Below are 17646 nucleotides of genomic sequence, written 5' to 3'. Positions count from 1 at the left end.
CAGGGGATGGTGCTCAAAGTGTAATTATCTGATTTTGAAATAAACACTTCATAAAGTAACTGTTAAAAAGGCTTTGGATACTTAGTAAATTTATGGAAATCTTGGAAGTGGGAAGCAGCTTTTACTTGAAACGTATAGTTTACCACATCCTTGTTAGTTTACTACTAGCTTCTCTACCTGGAAGAGTAATAAAGTGCTCATTACACGTGTAAAATGAATAAAAAGCAGATGAGACACTTATGGCCTCCTAATTGAGACAGAGATACATGTACTTTTAGTATTATTTAGCATCTAGTGCATCTGAGCTTATGTGAACTTTTTACTATGCAATTAAGTGTCAGATTTTGAGAAATAGAAGTAATTTTTACAGCAAAGAACAATTCATAGAATAATAATAATTATCTCAATAGTGCACTAATAATATTGAAATGTTATAGAATATGTAGCTCTTTGCCAATCCCCTCAAAGTGTCTGTTCCAACCCCCCCATCCCAGAGATCTAGTGGAGCTCCATTGGCATTTGAGAACAGGTTCACCCTAAGCACATGTGACAGACGTGAGAAGGTCTGGAGAAGCCATGTAGAATGTTATGCTGCCTGTAACATCGTTCAGCATGACCGGTTTAGTGGTGGGTCAGTGATGGTCTGAGGAGGCATATCCATGGAGGGATGCACAGACCTCTACAGGCTAGACAACGGCACCTTGACTGCCATTAGGTATCTGGATGAAATCCTTTGAACCATTGTCAGACCCTATGCTGGTTTAGTGGGTCCTAGGTTCCTCCTGGTGCATGACAATGCCTGGTCTCATGTGGTGAGAGCATGCAGGCAGTTAATGGAATATGAAGGAAGGAAGGATATTATTGACTGGCCCCCATGCTCACCTGACCTAAATCCAATAGAACACCTCTAGGACATTTTGTTTTCGGTCCATATGATGCTGCCAGGTTGCACATCACTGTCCAGGTGCTCAGTGATGCCCTGGTCCAGATCCGGGAGGAGATCCCCCAGGACACCATCCTTCGTGTCATTAGGGGCATGCCCACCCCTCCACGGAACGTTGTCAGGCATGCATACAAGCAGGTGGAGCCATACAAACTACTGAGTACAATTTTGAGTTGCTGCAATGAAATTTCGGCAGAATGGACTAACCTGCCACATTATTTTTTCATTTTGATTTTCAGGGTGTCTTTGAATTCAGCCATCTGTAGGTTGATAATTTTCATTTCCATCAAACGATGTGACGTCCTTTCGTTCCTAACACATTACCCAGTTCACATCGGTATAGATATCCAGCATGACTTTTTTTCCCCCATTGAGATCTGACGTGTTTTCAAAGTGTTCCTTTAATTTTTTTGAGCAATATATATTACAAACCAGATTCCAAAAATGTTGGGACACTAAACAAATTGTGAATAAAAACTGAATGCAATGATGTGGAGATGGCAAATGTCAATATTTTATTTGTAATAGAACGTAGATGACAGATCAAACGTTTAATCCGAGTAAATGTATCATTTTAAAGGAAAAATATGTTGATTCAAAATTTCACGGTGTCAACAAATCCCAAAAAAGTTGGGACAAGTAGCAATAAAAGGCTGGAATAAGTAAATTTGAGCATAACGAAGAGCTGGAAGACCAATTAACACAATTAGGTCAATTGGCAACATGATTGGGTATAAAAAGAGCTTCTCAGAGTGGCAGTGTCTCTCAGAAGCCAAGAATTGTAGAGGATCACCAATTCCCACAATGTTGTGCAGAAAGATAGTGGAGCAATATCAGAAAGGTGTTACCCAGCGAAAAATTGCAAAGACTTTGCATCTATCATCATCAACTGTGCATAACATCATCCGAAGATTCAGAGAATCTGGAACAATTGTTGTGCGTAAGGGTCAAGGCCGTAAAACCATACTGGATGCCCGTGATCTCCGGTCCCTAAAACGACGCTGCACCACAAACCGGAATGCTACTGTAAAGGAAATCACAGAATGGGCTCAAGAATACTTCCAGAAACCATTGTCAGTGAACACAATCCACCGTGCCATCCGCCGTTGCCAGCTGAAACTCTACAGTGCAAAGAAGAAGCCATTTCTAAGCAATATCCACAAGCTCAGGCGTTTTCACTGGACCAGGGATCATTTAAAATGGAGTGTGGCAAAATGGAAGACTGTTCTGTGGTCAGACGAGTCACGATTCTAAGTTCTTTTTGGAAATCTGGGACGCCATGTCATCTGGACCAAAGAGGACAAGGACAACCCAAGTTGCTATCAACGCTCAGTTCAGAAGCCTGCATCTCTGATGGTATGGGGTTGCATGAGTGCGTGTGGCATGGGCAGCTTGCATGTCTGGAAAGGCGCCATCAATGCAGAAAAATATATTCAGATTCTAGAACAAAATATGCTCCCATCCAGATGTAATCTCTTTCAGGGAAGACCCTGCATTTTTCAACAAGATAATGCCAGACCACATTCTGCATCAATCACAACATCATGGCTGCGTAGAAGGATCCGGGTACTGAAATGGCCAGTCTGCAGTCCAGATCTTTCACCTATAGAGAACATTTGGCGCATCATAAAGAGAAAGGTGCGACAAAGAAGGCCCAAGACGATTGAACAGTTAGAGGCCTGTATTAGACAAGAGTGGGAGAGCATTCCTATTTCTTTTTTTTTTTATTTAATTTTATTACAATCAATACATAGCAATCAAGTTTTTACAAAAAAAAAGAATTATGCTAAGAACAGATCGATCGATTTCTAAACTTGAGAAACTGGTCTCCTCGGTCCCCAGACGTCTGTTGAGTGTTGTAAGAAGAAGGGGAGATGCCACACAGTGGTGAAAATGGCCTTGTCCCAACTTTTTTGGGATTTTTTGACACCATGAAATTCTGAATCAACATATTTTTCCCTTAAAATGATACATTTTCTCAGTTTAAACTTTTGTTCCGTGATTTATGTTCTATTCTGAATAAAATATTAGAAGTTGGCACCTCCACATCATTGCATTCAGTTTTTATTCACAATTTATATAGTGTCCCAACTTTTTTAGAATCCGGTTTGTACTTTCTGCTAACATTCTGATTGCAAGATTCCAATAAAATACATTATCTTAAACAGTTTTTGATAGTGTTAAGTGATTGAACATGGTTCTTTGAATTTTCAAGAGATTCCTTTGATTTTTCTTATATGGTACCTCTCCAGATGACTCAGCCCAGTGACCTTCAAACATATGCCCATTTAAAAAGCTGATGTAGATTGATGCAGTGAGGCAGTTTGAGTTTCAGGTTCATATCTGGGCTGGAATGCCTTCTTTGTTGAACTTTTATTTATGTTTTGTTTATTAAGGTATTTCCTGTGATACTTTCTGACACATTGAAAAAGACTTAAAAGTTAAATGGTTTCTAATCCATAATGTGTACATACAGTTTTGTTTGTGTTTATGCCATACAGTGTATTAGCTGTTTATTATAGCTTCCTTTCTTATGTCACTTACTACAAAGATAAGTTCTTGCTTCCAGCAACAGCAGCTAGAATAATATACAGTATCTACAAAGAAAAATGAATGAACAAAGGAGTAAATGAAATGTGAATGATATATTGAAAAAAAACTCCATTCTTCCTTTGAATAACAAGAGTGATTCTTTGATTTTTTTTCAGATTCCTTGCTTTCACAGTTCTTACAGTATGCATCACAGATCCCTACATGTGCAGAGACACAGGCAGTACTACTGTCAAAGGTGAAGCATCTTCATCATAACCTGTGTACACTGGAGACAGGATCAGAGATGCAGCTACCTGATCAGGCCCCTTGGGATGATTTCATTCTTCTTTGCATAGACCACTGCTTAAGTGACTGGAAATCTCCTGGTTTACCTGTTAACCAAGGTATTGAATTAGCTGTAGTGTAGTTTATTAGAGGACCCAATGTACACAGTTAATAAATAACAACTTGGCATGTTGTATCAAAAACTTTATAACATTTTAAGTGTGCAGAATTGTCTTCGCTTTACAAAGTGCTGATCTTAATTTCACTCAAATGCTGTCTTATTTTAGAAGGTTTTAAAATAGTATATGATAAACAAAACAAAATCTGTTTCTGTTAAAGGAAACATAATACTGCAAACATTTTTGAAAAAGTATCTATATTAATATTTCTTTGAAAGGTACATAGATACTTCAGTTTATTAACACACTGCTTGTTTTGCTGCAGAGTAGAGGTTTTAAATCCATGTACATACCAGCTATAAAATCATGATGTATTTAATGTAAAAAAAAGTTTTTCTTAAGTTGCCAAATAACTGCATGTTTTTAACCACCGTTGTCACAGGATGGTCATTTTAATAGACCTAATGGACATTGACTGTTTTGTCCTCGGAACACTATGTAAGGAGGTCTTTGAAATCAGGCACAGGCATACTAGCCATTGTTTACTTTAGTTTGTCCCATAGTGATTAGTTGGGTGTGGATATCTATTTAGAATAACTCACTTTCATCACTTAAATGTTTGATTGGATGGAGGTCTCCTGATTTGTGACGGCCGCTTCCATTGTCTGGATTTGCTAAAATTCTTCTGAAGCCCTTACAGGACTTTCCTGTTTTTGTGGCATAAAGCTATTATGCTGAGAAAGCCTATTTATGTATAGGTATGCTTCTACATTGAAAAGGTATACCCTGATCATCAACAGTGTTTATATTGTCTGTGGCTTTGAAATGTTTCTAAACTTCTGTCAAGGGGCTTTGATTTTGCCAAATAGACCATTAGCACTAGCCTGCACTGTGGTCTATAGAGCCAAGGACTTGGGTTTGCCATATCTTATTCTTTTTTTAGTACGGGTTCATCAGACTGAAAAGGTTGTTATATACCCCTGGCATTGATATTCTTAGCCCACAGCAGCCACACATTTTTGTTACACAATGACAGTTTTGGATTGGAAATCACTTGAGTCTTTAGCTGCCATAACCCATCCATGACAAGATGTGTAGGTTCTGATATGCCATTTTTAGAATCACTTTTGCATGTAATAATTGGTTGTCTAACTGTAGGCTGTCTGGCACTCTGCATAAGTTGTGTCAGCTACTGCTGACCCATTATATCAACTGTCTTCTCCTTACCTACAGATTTGCTGGCTCGATGCTTTTCTAATACTGGCCTATTCCTGGTTAACTCGTGACAAAAGTTTAGATGGAAACAAAGGGATGTAGTTCCCAATATGCAGGCCTGTTTGGCACCCACTACCATGTAATTTTCAAGCAACTTAAATAAATACTTAGTTTTTGGTTCTGCCCCTTATTGTAGCATTGTATTCAAATGCAACACTATCACTAAAGAAACGTTTAGGTGTATATAATTAAATGGTCAGTCAGTGAATGTCCACTTTTTTTTCTTTATCTAGAAGGTTATACACTTTTTTATATTTTTGGCAAAATGTTTTAATTTTAAGCCTCAAGATGTCTTAATCAAAGTGTATTGCAAACGTGTGTTATTCATTTCCTTGAAAATGATTTGTAACCAAACTGGACAATGTATTAAAGAAGCACACTTATTTTCACCTTAAATAATGCATCCAGGATGGCTGATGAAAGTGTAGTTACCATTTTTGTCTTGGTGTCATAGAGGCTGTATCTGAAGATGGACAGATCATGGTGTATTATATCAAGGAAGATTTACATAAATATACCCCCCCCTGCACCTGGGAATCTGCTGTCTTAAAAACACACAGGGAAGCATTACAAATATCTACAGAGTAAGTGGCAGTTTTCTAAGCCAGTAATTCTGTAGCTTAGTAATTTGGAGAGGAATTTTAAAATATGGGTCTTGTTTTTGAAATAACCTGGAGATGCTTTTGTGAAGTATTACATTATAAAGTTATATATTTTTCTCTATTTAATTTTTAGTGTGTTATATGTGATTATTTTTTTCACATTTTTATATTTTCCACTCACCATTGTCAATTCTTTTCAATTACAGAGCAACACACCATTCCACATTGTCATCGGCAAACCAGTTCTCAAGTGAGCATTTAAGAAACTCTGAAAGTTGTTCCCAGTCCTCCGTCCATTTAGAAGACAGCAGATTGTCCTCCACAGAAGGACCGCCTCATGATTTGTCAGCTCAGGAGACACTTTTTGACAAAGACAAGCTGCTTTGTATGTTAGAAGATGAGAAAATCAAGAGTCAGAGGTGAGCATTCACTTTGAGCTGACTTGTTCATAACCATTTTTTTGAGCAGCTTCAAACATGTTTTCTTTCTCTAAAGAAGAATGCCGATTGTCAATGTTTGTCCTATACAATTTAGAGAGACTGTAAAGATGTATTTCATAAGTTTTCCCCTCAAGTAGTTTGTCCTATACCAGAGGTGCCCACACTATTTCGGCTTGCGAGCTACTTTTTAAAATGACCAGGTTGAAATGTGTGTGTGTATGTGTGCCGAATAATGCAGTCAAGGAGGTAGCACACCTTTTATGCTTAATGATCAAGTGACTCACCCGGAGCGATGCTTCGGTGTGTCTGCCTTTGCATTTGAATTCAGCCGAGTAAAAAATGACAGTTGTCCGATTAACTGCGATTTTAGTTCCCTCTCCTTTTGTCTTTCTCAGATCGCTTCTCGGAAGGAAGTCAGTTTCGTAGTTTTTATGAACAGTTCAAAAGTGTCTTTCCACATTTTCCGTCTTTGGAATAGCAATGATAGATTGACAGATCAGACAAACACACCTCGATTGTGACATTGTGAAAAAAAAAAAATCCTTTTCCAATTCCACATCCAGCCCATACTCTTCCCAAACAATATTTTTTTTAAATCCCTTTTTTAGTTGATATAAATTGGAAGGCTAACTAGATCACAGCCGGAGTTTTGCAGTAGCTCGCACATTTGTTCGTGTGTGCGGGCTGACCAGTGTGTTAGAAGAAAAGAGATCTCAGACTGGCTGCCCTATATGTCAATCAAGTGGCAAATGCCATAGGGAAGAAATATGATAGACTAACGTTTAAAAAATTTTTTTTTTGAATGCAACGCGATCTACCTGCACTACATTTGCGATCTACCGGTCGATCGCGATTGATGCATTGGGCACTCCTGTCCTATATATACAATTTAGAGAGACTGTAAAGATGTATTTCACAAGCTGTCCCCTCAACTAGTTCCTTCAAAATTCCCATGTGCGTCAGTCGTGTAATAATTAACATTTTTATAATAATTAAAAGCTATCTTCACAATTTTAGAGAATTGAGAAAAAAATTAGGTTTATGATTCAGCACATATACACTTAGCTAACATAGATGCTTGGCATTCATACAATGAAAATCAAAAGTTATTAATTTTTATTGAAGTATTCAGAATACCTCTCTTTACATTTTATCTGTGGTGAAAGGAAATTGGCCACACACTTAAGTTTTGTTATGAATCTAGGAAGTATGGTCTAGTGGTTAAGGTATAGGGCAGAAAAGTTGGTGGTACTGTGACACTAATCAAGTCGAATAACAAAACCCACCATTGTTACTGTGTGTTTGTTAAAAATACTTTAAAGAAGAATAAATTATGTCTCTTCCATATTGCATTGCTCACATTTAGCAGAGTTTGCTGGTTTGATCCCCTTCAGCTGCACAGATTTATGCATGTTCTATCTCTGTTTGTTTTTAAGGTCTTCATTACTAAAATGTGTTGCTAAAATTTAATATTACTGTAAATGCATATAAATTGAGTATATGTGCACATGCAAGCAGAATACTTACAACCTTTTTTCTAAGTTTTTTTTTTTTTTAAATATGACAATGTTACATTAAAAATATAATAATTTTAAGTTTTAATGTAGGACTTATCAGTAAAATTTGAGAGCTGGTCAAAGGTCTAACATGTTCATAAGACAATGGCTTATGGGTAGTTCGAACATGCCCAGTGCAGCACATCAGAAATTCATTGAATCGTGTTAAGCTGTATACAGATGTGGAAACACTGAACAAAAAGTTTTTTGAATGGGTAGAAATGTTTAAAGTGGGAAGAACAAGTATAACCGACAAAGCTTGACCTGTTTGACCATGAGCATTGCACACATAAGCCCACATTGACATGGCAAATTCCTTCATCAGAGAAGACCGACTGATTACTTTGTCTGTTCTTGCTGCATATTAGCTATGAATTTGCACATGCTGTGATAGTACTGTAAAGTTTACAGAAGATAGGCACCCAAACAACTTGCTGATCTGCACAAGCAAACATTCTTCAGTGCATTTCAGCAGGTTTCACTCCTTCTGCCTAAAGAAATCTCACTATGGCCCATAGTCCAACAATGGTGCAATCCTGCAACGACACATCCATGTTCATATGACCTTTCCTTCTTATTAAAGTAATCTGATATAATCATTGCTAATCCCAATGCATTTCTCCATTTTCTGAGCCCATGTTATTCAGTCTCAGGACTGCTGTGGTTCACCCTGCAGCATTGAATGCAAAACAAATAGCATCACTGGATGGTAGTAGATGGTGTGCCAATTAATTGTTGGGCCCACTCACTAAGCTCATTTTGAACCACCAGTTGACCTTCAGATTTTTAGATAATTATAGTAGCTGGCGCAAACTCCATATAGACAGTTGAAGAAGATGCCAAGTCCATGCAGACAGCATTGCTAGCATGTTAGGAGGAAAGGTATTTAGCAAATCTGATACAATTAAACGAGCTGTCGTTTTCAATACAAATGAGGATTACTAGATTGTCTTAATTTTATGGCATTAAAATGGACTATATATGCAGTACAGTATGTCGTCCCAGGCTGCACAATGAAAAAGAATGAATTTGTATTCGAGGACACTATCTACCTGCCTGCTGATCCATACACCCATGTAAGCATGCATCTAGTTGACAGATTTGTCTAGCAGGGTTTCTTCAACTTATTAAATTACTAAACTGACTTAAATGTGTTCTAATGGTGGAAATGACAAAACAGCTTTGGTGCAGTCTAGATGACTACAGTATGTGTCAAGTAAGTTCAGTTTTAGTCATGCTGAGATGAAGAGGGTGCTGCTGCTGAAAGAATAAACAATCGTATAAAATAATATATCATTTAAGAAGACTTTTATTAACCAGTCAATATGATTTTATTTTGAAGGTTTGAGGAATATTTGCATAAACTACAGGAGGTGGACCCTGTGGAGTCTTTTTCTATGCCACTCTATATTCCTCACAGCCTCATAACTACACCAGAAATGATTCACTTTTCCAGTCCATCACCCAGACCACTTGTGACAAAGGTAAGAGGATTTAAAAAGCATACATTAATCAGAAACAGTGGAAAATGTATAGTTGCTCTAAACATGTCTTAGGAATATGACTAATCAATATACAGTATTTGTATTTCAGAGTGTCAGCTTGCTAGATGTTTCACAGTGGCCTGATGTGTTTTTCCCCTTACAGTTTCCAAAATGTCTTTGTTATAAATACTAAAATCTCCTTTTCTTGCATAATTAAGGTACAGTTAGCTAGAGTAAAAATATGGATCCTTATTATAAAGGCAACAATTAAGCTGATACAAATATTATTTTAATTCTCCTACGTTTTATAAAAAAGGTAGAAATGGGAGCCATATCAAATAAGATCTGGAGAAAATCTCTTGTAGTGTTTCAGACCCAACATTTGCTTGAAAGGCACAAATACAGTATTTAACTGACAATTTGTTTCCAGGAGAGCCCTAGTGGTGCACCGAAAGCTTTGGACACCGAGAGTTCTGGCTTGCTGGCTACGGCTCCTGTTTCCATTGATAGTCGGTTGGAAGAGCTGAAAAGACGTATAAAAGCCAGCCAAGAAGAAGATAAGGCCTTTCGGATTCATCTCTCTAATCTTGTAGATATAGTGAATATCTGAGGATTGAACTGTCTTGTTATGAAGAAAAATAAAGAAAAGCAGTGCTGGTATTTTTCTACTGATATTTTCATAGACTGCTGTGTTGCTAAGTTTAAAAGCCGGAATAAAGAAGTCTTCATCTCCAGACTTATGTCCCCTGTTCTAGTCTTTTGGACTAAAAAAAAAAAAAGACTTTTTCTGGGACTGTAATTGAGTGAACTTCAAAGAGCAAACATATCAACAGTTTGAGGAGTGATGAACCAGACTGAAAGCAAAAATTAAATAAATGTGTATATTTTTTTGTTTTTTTTCTGTTGTATAATGACTTTAAATAAAAATAACTTCAAAATCATAAGTCAGATTGTATATTTTATTACCAGATGGTTAAAATGAAATGCAATTTAGGTAAAGCAAAATAGCACTAGTGCAACAAAACTACAAATCACATTACAAAACAGTTTAACATTAACTGTCTAGTGTTTGTTAAATAGTAAACTGCATGCATATAATACATCAGAAAAACAATGGGGTTATATTATGAAATGGTGACACAGACAAAGTGAAAGAGGGTGTAAGGACCTTCACCAGCTTGAGAAGGCTCACGCTAAGTCACCCAGCCTCCCAACTGCTCCCTGTAGGTTGCGGCCCAACAGGCCTAAAAATGGGAAGCTGGCATTAAAACTTTATCATCTTCTTCTTATAGACAAAAATACATGTGAGGGAGAGGAATCATTAATACCAATGGTCCAGGGACACAAGTCCAACAAAGATCTTTGAAGATATTTATTAACATAAGGCTAAAAATCAGGATTGTAGGATATTAAATGCTCACAGAGCAAAAAAGGAGTTGCCTGATAAAGAAATCTGAAGCAAACATACACTAAACTGAAGGCAAATCCAAAGACAGTAGCAAATTTAAACTAAAATAATTACTGTAAATCCAAAAAAGCAAACTTGATAATCTGTTGCTGAGATCTTCTCTCAGACTTTGTCTACAACCAGGTGGAGGTCCCAGCAGCAGTGACATTAGTGTGCCACCCCGCAGAGCACACAGAATAGAGAAACGTTTAAAGACACAATACATATGTGGTAATTCAGAAACAAATACAACAGAAAGCACATAATAATAAGAAAAATAATGATTCAAAATAAAAAAAACACAATAAAGCAGTGAATAAATTTTCATTGTTTTATTGAGTTTTTTTTTTTAATTTTGTATTTGAGCCTCCAGCCCAAATGCAGCACATTTCAGCACGTAGAACTTTGCGTTCGACCAATAACAAAATATGCCAGTGTTCACACTGCAGCTCAGTTTGATTTTTGTAGAGAAATGTAATCAACAATAAATCACATGAAATCTCATTTTATATCCCGTATTTTGTACCCAAAGCCTCCACATTTCACTTTCCCAAGCCCATGTTCATCTCTTGTGTCCACAGATTTGTACATTAAGATACATAAGTCATAACTGCATTCAAAGTAGCAGCTACAGGTTGTCATCTTTCTGTTCCTTGTTATCATTAGCTGATATATTTGCTGACATACTGCAGAGAAATGATGTGGAGTAGTGCAGCAGCCAGCATCTACCTTTAGAGCTCATCTTGTTTTTAATCAGTTAAGAGTGTTTACAAAATCACACTTGTTTAGGTGAGAGTCTTTTTTCTGTTCAACAACACCATTCATAAATGTTAAATTTAGAAACTGGCTAAATATATGACCGTTAAATTACAGTAAGCATGATATGTAGCTCCCAGAGTCAAACAGGCAAACAAAAGGTTTGCTTTCTGTTTATTCTAACAATAGTCAAGATTTGTAACATGATTTGAAGGAGCTGATATCTTAAATAAATGAATGAGGTCTAATTTGTGTGGCGAGTTTTATGAATTTGTTTAAAAGTCAGTAGTATGTTTTCAGTAAGTATTTTATCTATTTGTATTTGTTCACAGTATGCTACATTGTAGCATTTTGGGGTTTGTTCCTTTTTGTTTAGTATGTCCTGTTTGGTGATTGTTGTATCTATGCCGCAAGTATTGATACTAAAATATAAATATGGGGTCTGTGTCTTTAAACAAGTTTGTATAGATGCAGAGGGGCTTATGGGAATTGTAGTGTGTAGTTGTAAGCACTGTACATATAAAACCAGATGAGAAGGATGTGGCGAGAATTTTTTGACTTGTCCATTTTCCATTAACTGGATCATCGGCAGCACCCATAAACCCTTTGTGAACTGGATATTTACAACAGTGGAGGATTTTGCATGACCATTGGATGCAGGGAATGGAGGTGAGTATTTTTTCCCCATTCCTGTGTGCATTTGCTATTTATGGAAGTTACCTCGGAAGATCATTCACCTTCTGAACTCTGATGGTAGGACTATGTTCTTTATCCATTTTTCCAGGAAGCAATTTAGAAAAAAGAGATATTCCCCACCATTTTTCCTTCTGTTAACTGTTGTTTGCACTTCAGGATCCACACCCACCTCTTACAGTAAAGACTTTACAGGACTGTATACTTATGTCATCTGGTGGGGGGGATGATTATTTGTGGTGTTCATTTTATGTGTTTTACTTCTTATCTTTTGCTGTGTTTATAAATATTTATATGTGGAATTGGTGGTTGATATATTCATTTTTCTGGTGTGTTTTATTAATATTTAGGTATTGGGATGGAAAATATTGTGGGGCTCAAGTGTTGGGACTAATTCTATCTTTCCCTCATTTTATAAGCACAGAGGCTTCATCACTATAAAAATCTGTTGGCATCCTTGGCACTGGCAAAAAGTTGGGGTTCACTACAATGGTTCAAACCAAAGGACATTTAATGAAAGTATTCTGTTCTACAGTACAAGCAGAGGCATGAAAGGAATTAGGTTTTTTTCTTATGGAAGGTTTTAAGACCAAATAGTCAAAAAAAAAAAAAAAAATCATCTGTGGACTGGTAAAGGTTCTTTTTTTCTTTTCTTTTAATACATGTGTGGAAATCTTTGAAAAGTTAATTCAAGATTGAAATTCTCAAACTTTGTGAAGATATTTATGTATACATGCTGAAATTTGGTGACATTTAAACTTCTCTAATACATATTAATTGAACAGAATTAAACAAGGGAAGATAATTGTAAACTGAAGCCTAAAATTTTAGATAGTTTCAAAATTCATCAATATTTGACCAATCTGCAACTGGTTTCCCACATCTCCTCTTCTGCTTTTTTTTCTTTCATTCTTTAGCCAACACACACTAACTGGGCACTTTATTAGGTATACCTTGCTAGTACTGGGTTGGACCCACTTGTGCCTTCACAAGTGCTGTTATTCTTCTTGGTATGAATTCAACAACGTGTTCGAAACATTCCTCAGGGATTTTGGTCCATATTTTTGTGACAGCATCACGTAGTTGCTGCAGATTAGTTGACTGTACATCCATGATGCGAATCTCCCATTCCACCACCTCCCAATGGTGCTCTATTGGATTGAGATCTGGTGACTGTGGAGGCCATTTGAGTACAGCGAACACATTGTCATATTCAAGAAACCAGTTTGATATGATCTGTATTATGTGTCATGACACGTTATCCTGCTGGAAGTAGCCATCAAAAGATGGGTACACTGCAGTCATAGAGGATTGGACATGGTCAGCAACAACACTCAGGTAGGCTGAGGCATTTAAACGGTGCTCAGTTGGTACTAAGGGGCCCAAGAAAATATCCCCAACACCATTACACCAACATCAGCAGCCTGAACTGTTGATACATGGCAGGATTGATCTGTGTTTTAATGTTGTTGCCGCCAAATTCTGATCCTATCATCTGAATATTCCAGCAGAAATTGAGACTCATCAGACAGGGTGATGGTTTTCTAATCTAATCTTCACTTGTTCAATTTTGGAGAACATATCCGAATTATAGCCTCAGTTGCCTGTTCTTACTTGACAGGAATGGCATCTGGTGTGGTCACCTGCTGCTGTAGCCCATCTGCGTCAAGGTTTGATGTGTTGTGTGTTCAGAGATGCCCTTCTGCATACCTCAGTTGTAACGAGTTACTGTTGCTTTTCAGTCAGCTTGAAACAGTCTGGCCATTCTTCTCTGACTTCTGGCATCAACAAGGCATTTTCACTCAGATAACTGCTGCTCACTGGATATTTTCATTTTTAGAACGATTCTCTGTAAGCTTTAGTGTACGGTAGTGTTAATGTTTGGGCTGCTTCATCTAGTGGAATGACAAATGCAATGCCATATGTTGGAACTGAACAGACATAACAACTAGATGCAGACACATACTTATCCTTTTATTACGGTGGAAAGTGGAGCTTCACTGTATCATCACTGCTATTTATTTATTTTTTTCTGTCTGTGGAGGTCACAATTAACACCTACCCTGGATCAGAAGTCATTCTAAAATCGCCTGCCGCTGTCAATGTCTGATTCTGAAACTTCTCCATCACTGTTATCAAACAGTGGGCATAAATTCTGAATAAGAAGAGTTTGCATTTAGAACAGAGACAGGCATCCAAGGTTTTTCTTTTCTTTTTCTTGTTTAGTTCAGTTCATACTTGTACTACATAGTGATTTTCAATAAAGGAAGAGTCAGCATGCTCCTACAAATTTAAAAATACAAAAGAAAAACAGCAAGGTACATAGAAAGGCCAAAACTATTGGGACCCCTTCACTTCTTCCAAAAAACTGTTGCAATGACGAATGCTTCACACGTTTGTTTCTTTTGTTGTCGGAACAACACAAACAAACAGGACTTTGATTTGGCCATTCCAAAACATTAACTTTATTCTTCTTTAACCATTCTTTGGTAGAACGACTTGTGTGCTTAGGGTTGTTGTCTTGCTGCATGACCCACCTTCTCTTGAGATTCAGTTCACGGACATCTGTATTGACATTTTCCTTTAGAATTCTCTGATATAATTCAGAATTCAATGTTCCATCAATGAAGGCAAGCCGTCCTGGCCCGGATGCAGCAAAACAGGCCCAAACCATGATACTACCACCACCACGTTTCACAGATGGGATAAGGTTCTTATGCTGGACTGCAGTGTTTTCCTTTCTCCAAACATAATGCTTTTCATTTAAACCAAAAAGTTCTATTTTGGTCTCATCCGTCCACAAAACATTCTTCCAATAGCCCTTTGGTTTGTCCACGTGATCTTTATCAAACTGCAGACGAGCAGCAATGTTTTTTTTTTGGAGAGCAGTGGCTTTCTCTTTGCAACCCTGCCATGCACACCATTGTTGTTCAGTGTTCTCCTGATGGTGGACTCCTGAACATGAACATTAGCCAATGTGAGAGAGGCCTTCAGTTGCTTATAAGTTACCCTGGGGTGCTTTGTGACCTCGCCGACTATTACACGCCTTGCTCTTGGAGTGATCTTTGTTGGTCGACTACTCCTGGGGAGGGTAACAATGGTCTTGAATTTCCTCCATTTGTACACAATCTGTCTGACTGTGAATTGGTGGAGTCCAAACTCTTTAGAGATGGTTTTGTAACCTTTTCCAGCCTGATGAGCATCAACAACTCTTTTCTGAGGTCCTCAGAAATCTCCTTTGTCCGTGCCATGATACACTTCCACAAACGTGTTGTGAAGAGCAGACTTTGATAGATCCCAGTTCTTTAAATAACACAGGGTGCCCACTCACACGATTGTCATCCCATTGATTGAAAACACCTGATAATTTCACCTTCAAACTAACTGCTAATCCTAGAGGTTCACATACTTTTGCCACTCACAAATATGTAATATTTGATCATTTTCCTCAATAAATAAATGATCAAGTATAATATTTTTGTCTCATTTATTTAACTGGTTTCTCTTTATCTACTTTTAGGACTTGAATGAAAATCTGATTATGTTTTAGGTCATATTTATGCAGAAATATAGAAAATTCTAAAGGGTTCACAAACTTTCAAGCACCACTGTACGTCGAAAAGCACCCACAAATGGTTTAAGACAAAATACTGGAGGGTTCTGAAGTGGCCAGATCTAAATCCCATAAGAACACCTGAGAAGAGATCTCAGAACAGCAGTTGGGAGAAGGCAACTTTCAAATCTGAGAGACCTCGTGCAGCTAGCAAAACAAGAGTGGTACAAAATACTGTACCAGCAGAGATGTGTAAGAAACTAATTTATGGTTACAGGAGCCAACTGATTTCAGCTATTGTTTCCAAAGGGTGTGATACCAAATATTAAGTTGTGGATGTGAAGTAATATCACAGTTGACGTTCTTTCTCTGCCTTTTTTTACTTGTTCCCCTGCAAACAAAAGAAATAAAGGTGTGAATGCCAAATAATTTGTCATTACAACAATTTTCTCAAAGAAGTGTTGGGATGCCAGTTTTTTTGACAGGGCTGTATTGTAAATTTATATGTTTAAGATAAAATATTTGTTGAAATGTGCAGTAATAAAGATCCATAAATATTGGCTAAAATACAATATACAGGTTTTGTTAAACAAAATAAAAACTTGAGTTAACAATCTTACTGAAAAAAAAAATCTTTGAAGTGCTTTGGGTTGGGAATTTGAAGTCTGAGTTAGAATGAGGTCCATTATGGCAGCTGGAAGGGAAAGGATCCTCCTTTCCAATCGTCCTGCAGTATTGTATAGCTCAGTAACTGTGATGTGATCAATGCTGTGTCAGTTGCCTCTGAGATCTATAGCTTCCAACCTCTTTCATATCTCCTTCCATGGCCAGAATTGCAGGTCAGGACTGAGTTAACAGCATTATAGATTCCCAGGCAAAGTAGAGCACTGCAGCCCCTGTTTTGATAGCAAAACAGAAACAAACATAGGCATCAGAAACATCCTGAGGTCCCCGACTTGTGCATATGTTAAGATGGCCCTGGCAGGTGTGCTGTAAATCTGTTAGGAACAATTAACACACATGTTTAAGAAGAACGGCTGGGTGCTTTGTAAGTATGAACAACCTGAGCAGTGGTGTAGTGAAGGTAGGCAGGCGGTCAGATGAATCCTTGCTTGGGTCTCACTGTGTGATGATGACTAAGTCACCCAGCTAAAGTTGCCTTGAGTAGAGTCATATGCAAAATGTACACTAGAGTTACACATTTTTATTTTTTGAATTTCATAACGAAATGGACGAGCGTTCAAAATACAATCAATATCTTTTGGTAACTTCCTGGCGCCTAGAAGCTATCCAAGTCTATTTATCCATTCTTTGAAACTTCAGTTACCTAGAAAGGCAGGAACAGGATGGCAGTTCATCATTGGACACATTCATTCTGGGACAACTGAAATGAAATTTAGGTTTACTGGCGAGTCTCCTTTTCAAGGCCACCTTTTCTAATATAGGATCGGAGGAAACGTGATTGTTTACCAGCAGTCTACAGTAAATCTTATTAGTACAGGGAATCCTCAATGGCAAGAAACTATCTAGCAGACAGAAACATGTGACATGTTTAGAGAAGCTGTTTCCTGCTCCTGACCATTGCATAAATCGTTTTGAAGAAAAAAAATCCATCTTTCCTTTTACTCTTCCCAATCTGAACACACAAGCCATCTATGCCTACTTCTGTACTGGCACTTAAATCCACACATGTCATGGCTGTGGCTTACAAGTGCTGGCAGGATGTTCTCTTATTGCATCCCTATAAAGGACATCACATCATTATAAGGCAGGGATGCCAGAGACCTGAGTAGCCACAGGAGGACACATTGAAAGGTTCACTCAGGCACTGTGCTCATATACCCACATTGGCATGGGTAGGGAGAGACTGAAGATCCCAGTGGGTGCGTGCTTATTGATGGATTACTCATCCCCATTGGGAAAGTGAAGTGGTGTTTAACCATGTATTGCCATCCTCAACC

The 17646-nt window shown here is 37.6% G+C and overlaps 1 protein-coding gene across 1 annotated transcript in view; it reads left to right on the top strand.

Annotated features, from left to right (window-relative positions):
• LOC120531244 (minichromosome maintenance complex component 3 associated protein) overlaps positions 1-10091 on the top strand; it is a 65602-nt gene extending 55511 nt beyond the window's left edge. Inside the window, exons 25-29 of the mRNA XM_039756484.1 lie at positions 3652-3879; positions 5609-5738; positions 5963-6175; positions 9095-9236; positions 9667-10091. Of these exons, the coding sequence (XP_039612418.1) occupies positions 3652-3879; positions 5609-5738; positions 5963-6175; positions 9095-9236; positions 9667-9846 (893 nt within the window). The 3' untranslated portion in view covers positions 9847-10091. The remainder of the gene's footprint in view (positions 1-3651; positions 3880-5608; positions 5739-5962; positions 6176-9094; positions 9237-9666) is intronic.
• The last annotated feature ends 7555 nt before the right edge of the window (positions 10092-17646 follow it).

Source organism: Polypterus senegalus, chromosome 6 (assembly GCF_016835505.1).
Source record: "Polypterus senegalus isolate Bchr_013 chromosome 6, ASM1683550v1, whole genome shotgun sequence".
Lineage (NCBI taxonomy): Eukaryota > Metazoa > Chordata > Cladistia > Polypteriformes > Polypteridae > Polypterus > Polypterus senegalus.
The sequence above is the reverse complement of the archived record's forward strand: the minus strand, read 5'-3'. Positions and strand labels throughout refer to the sequence as shown.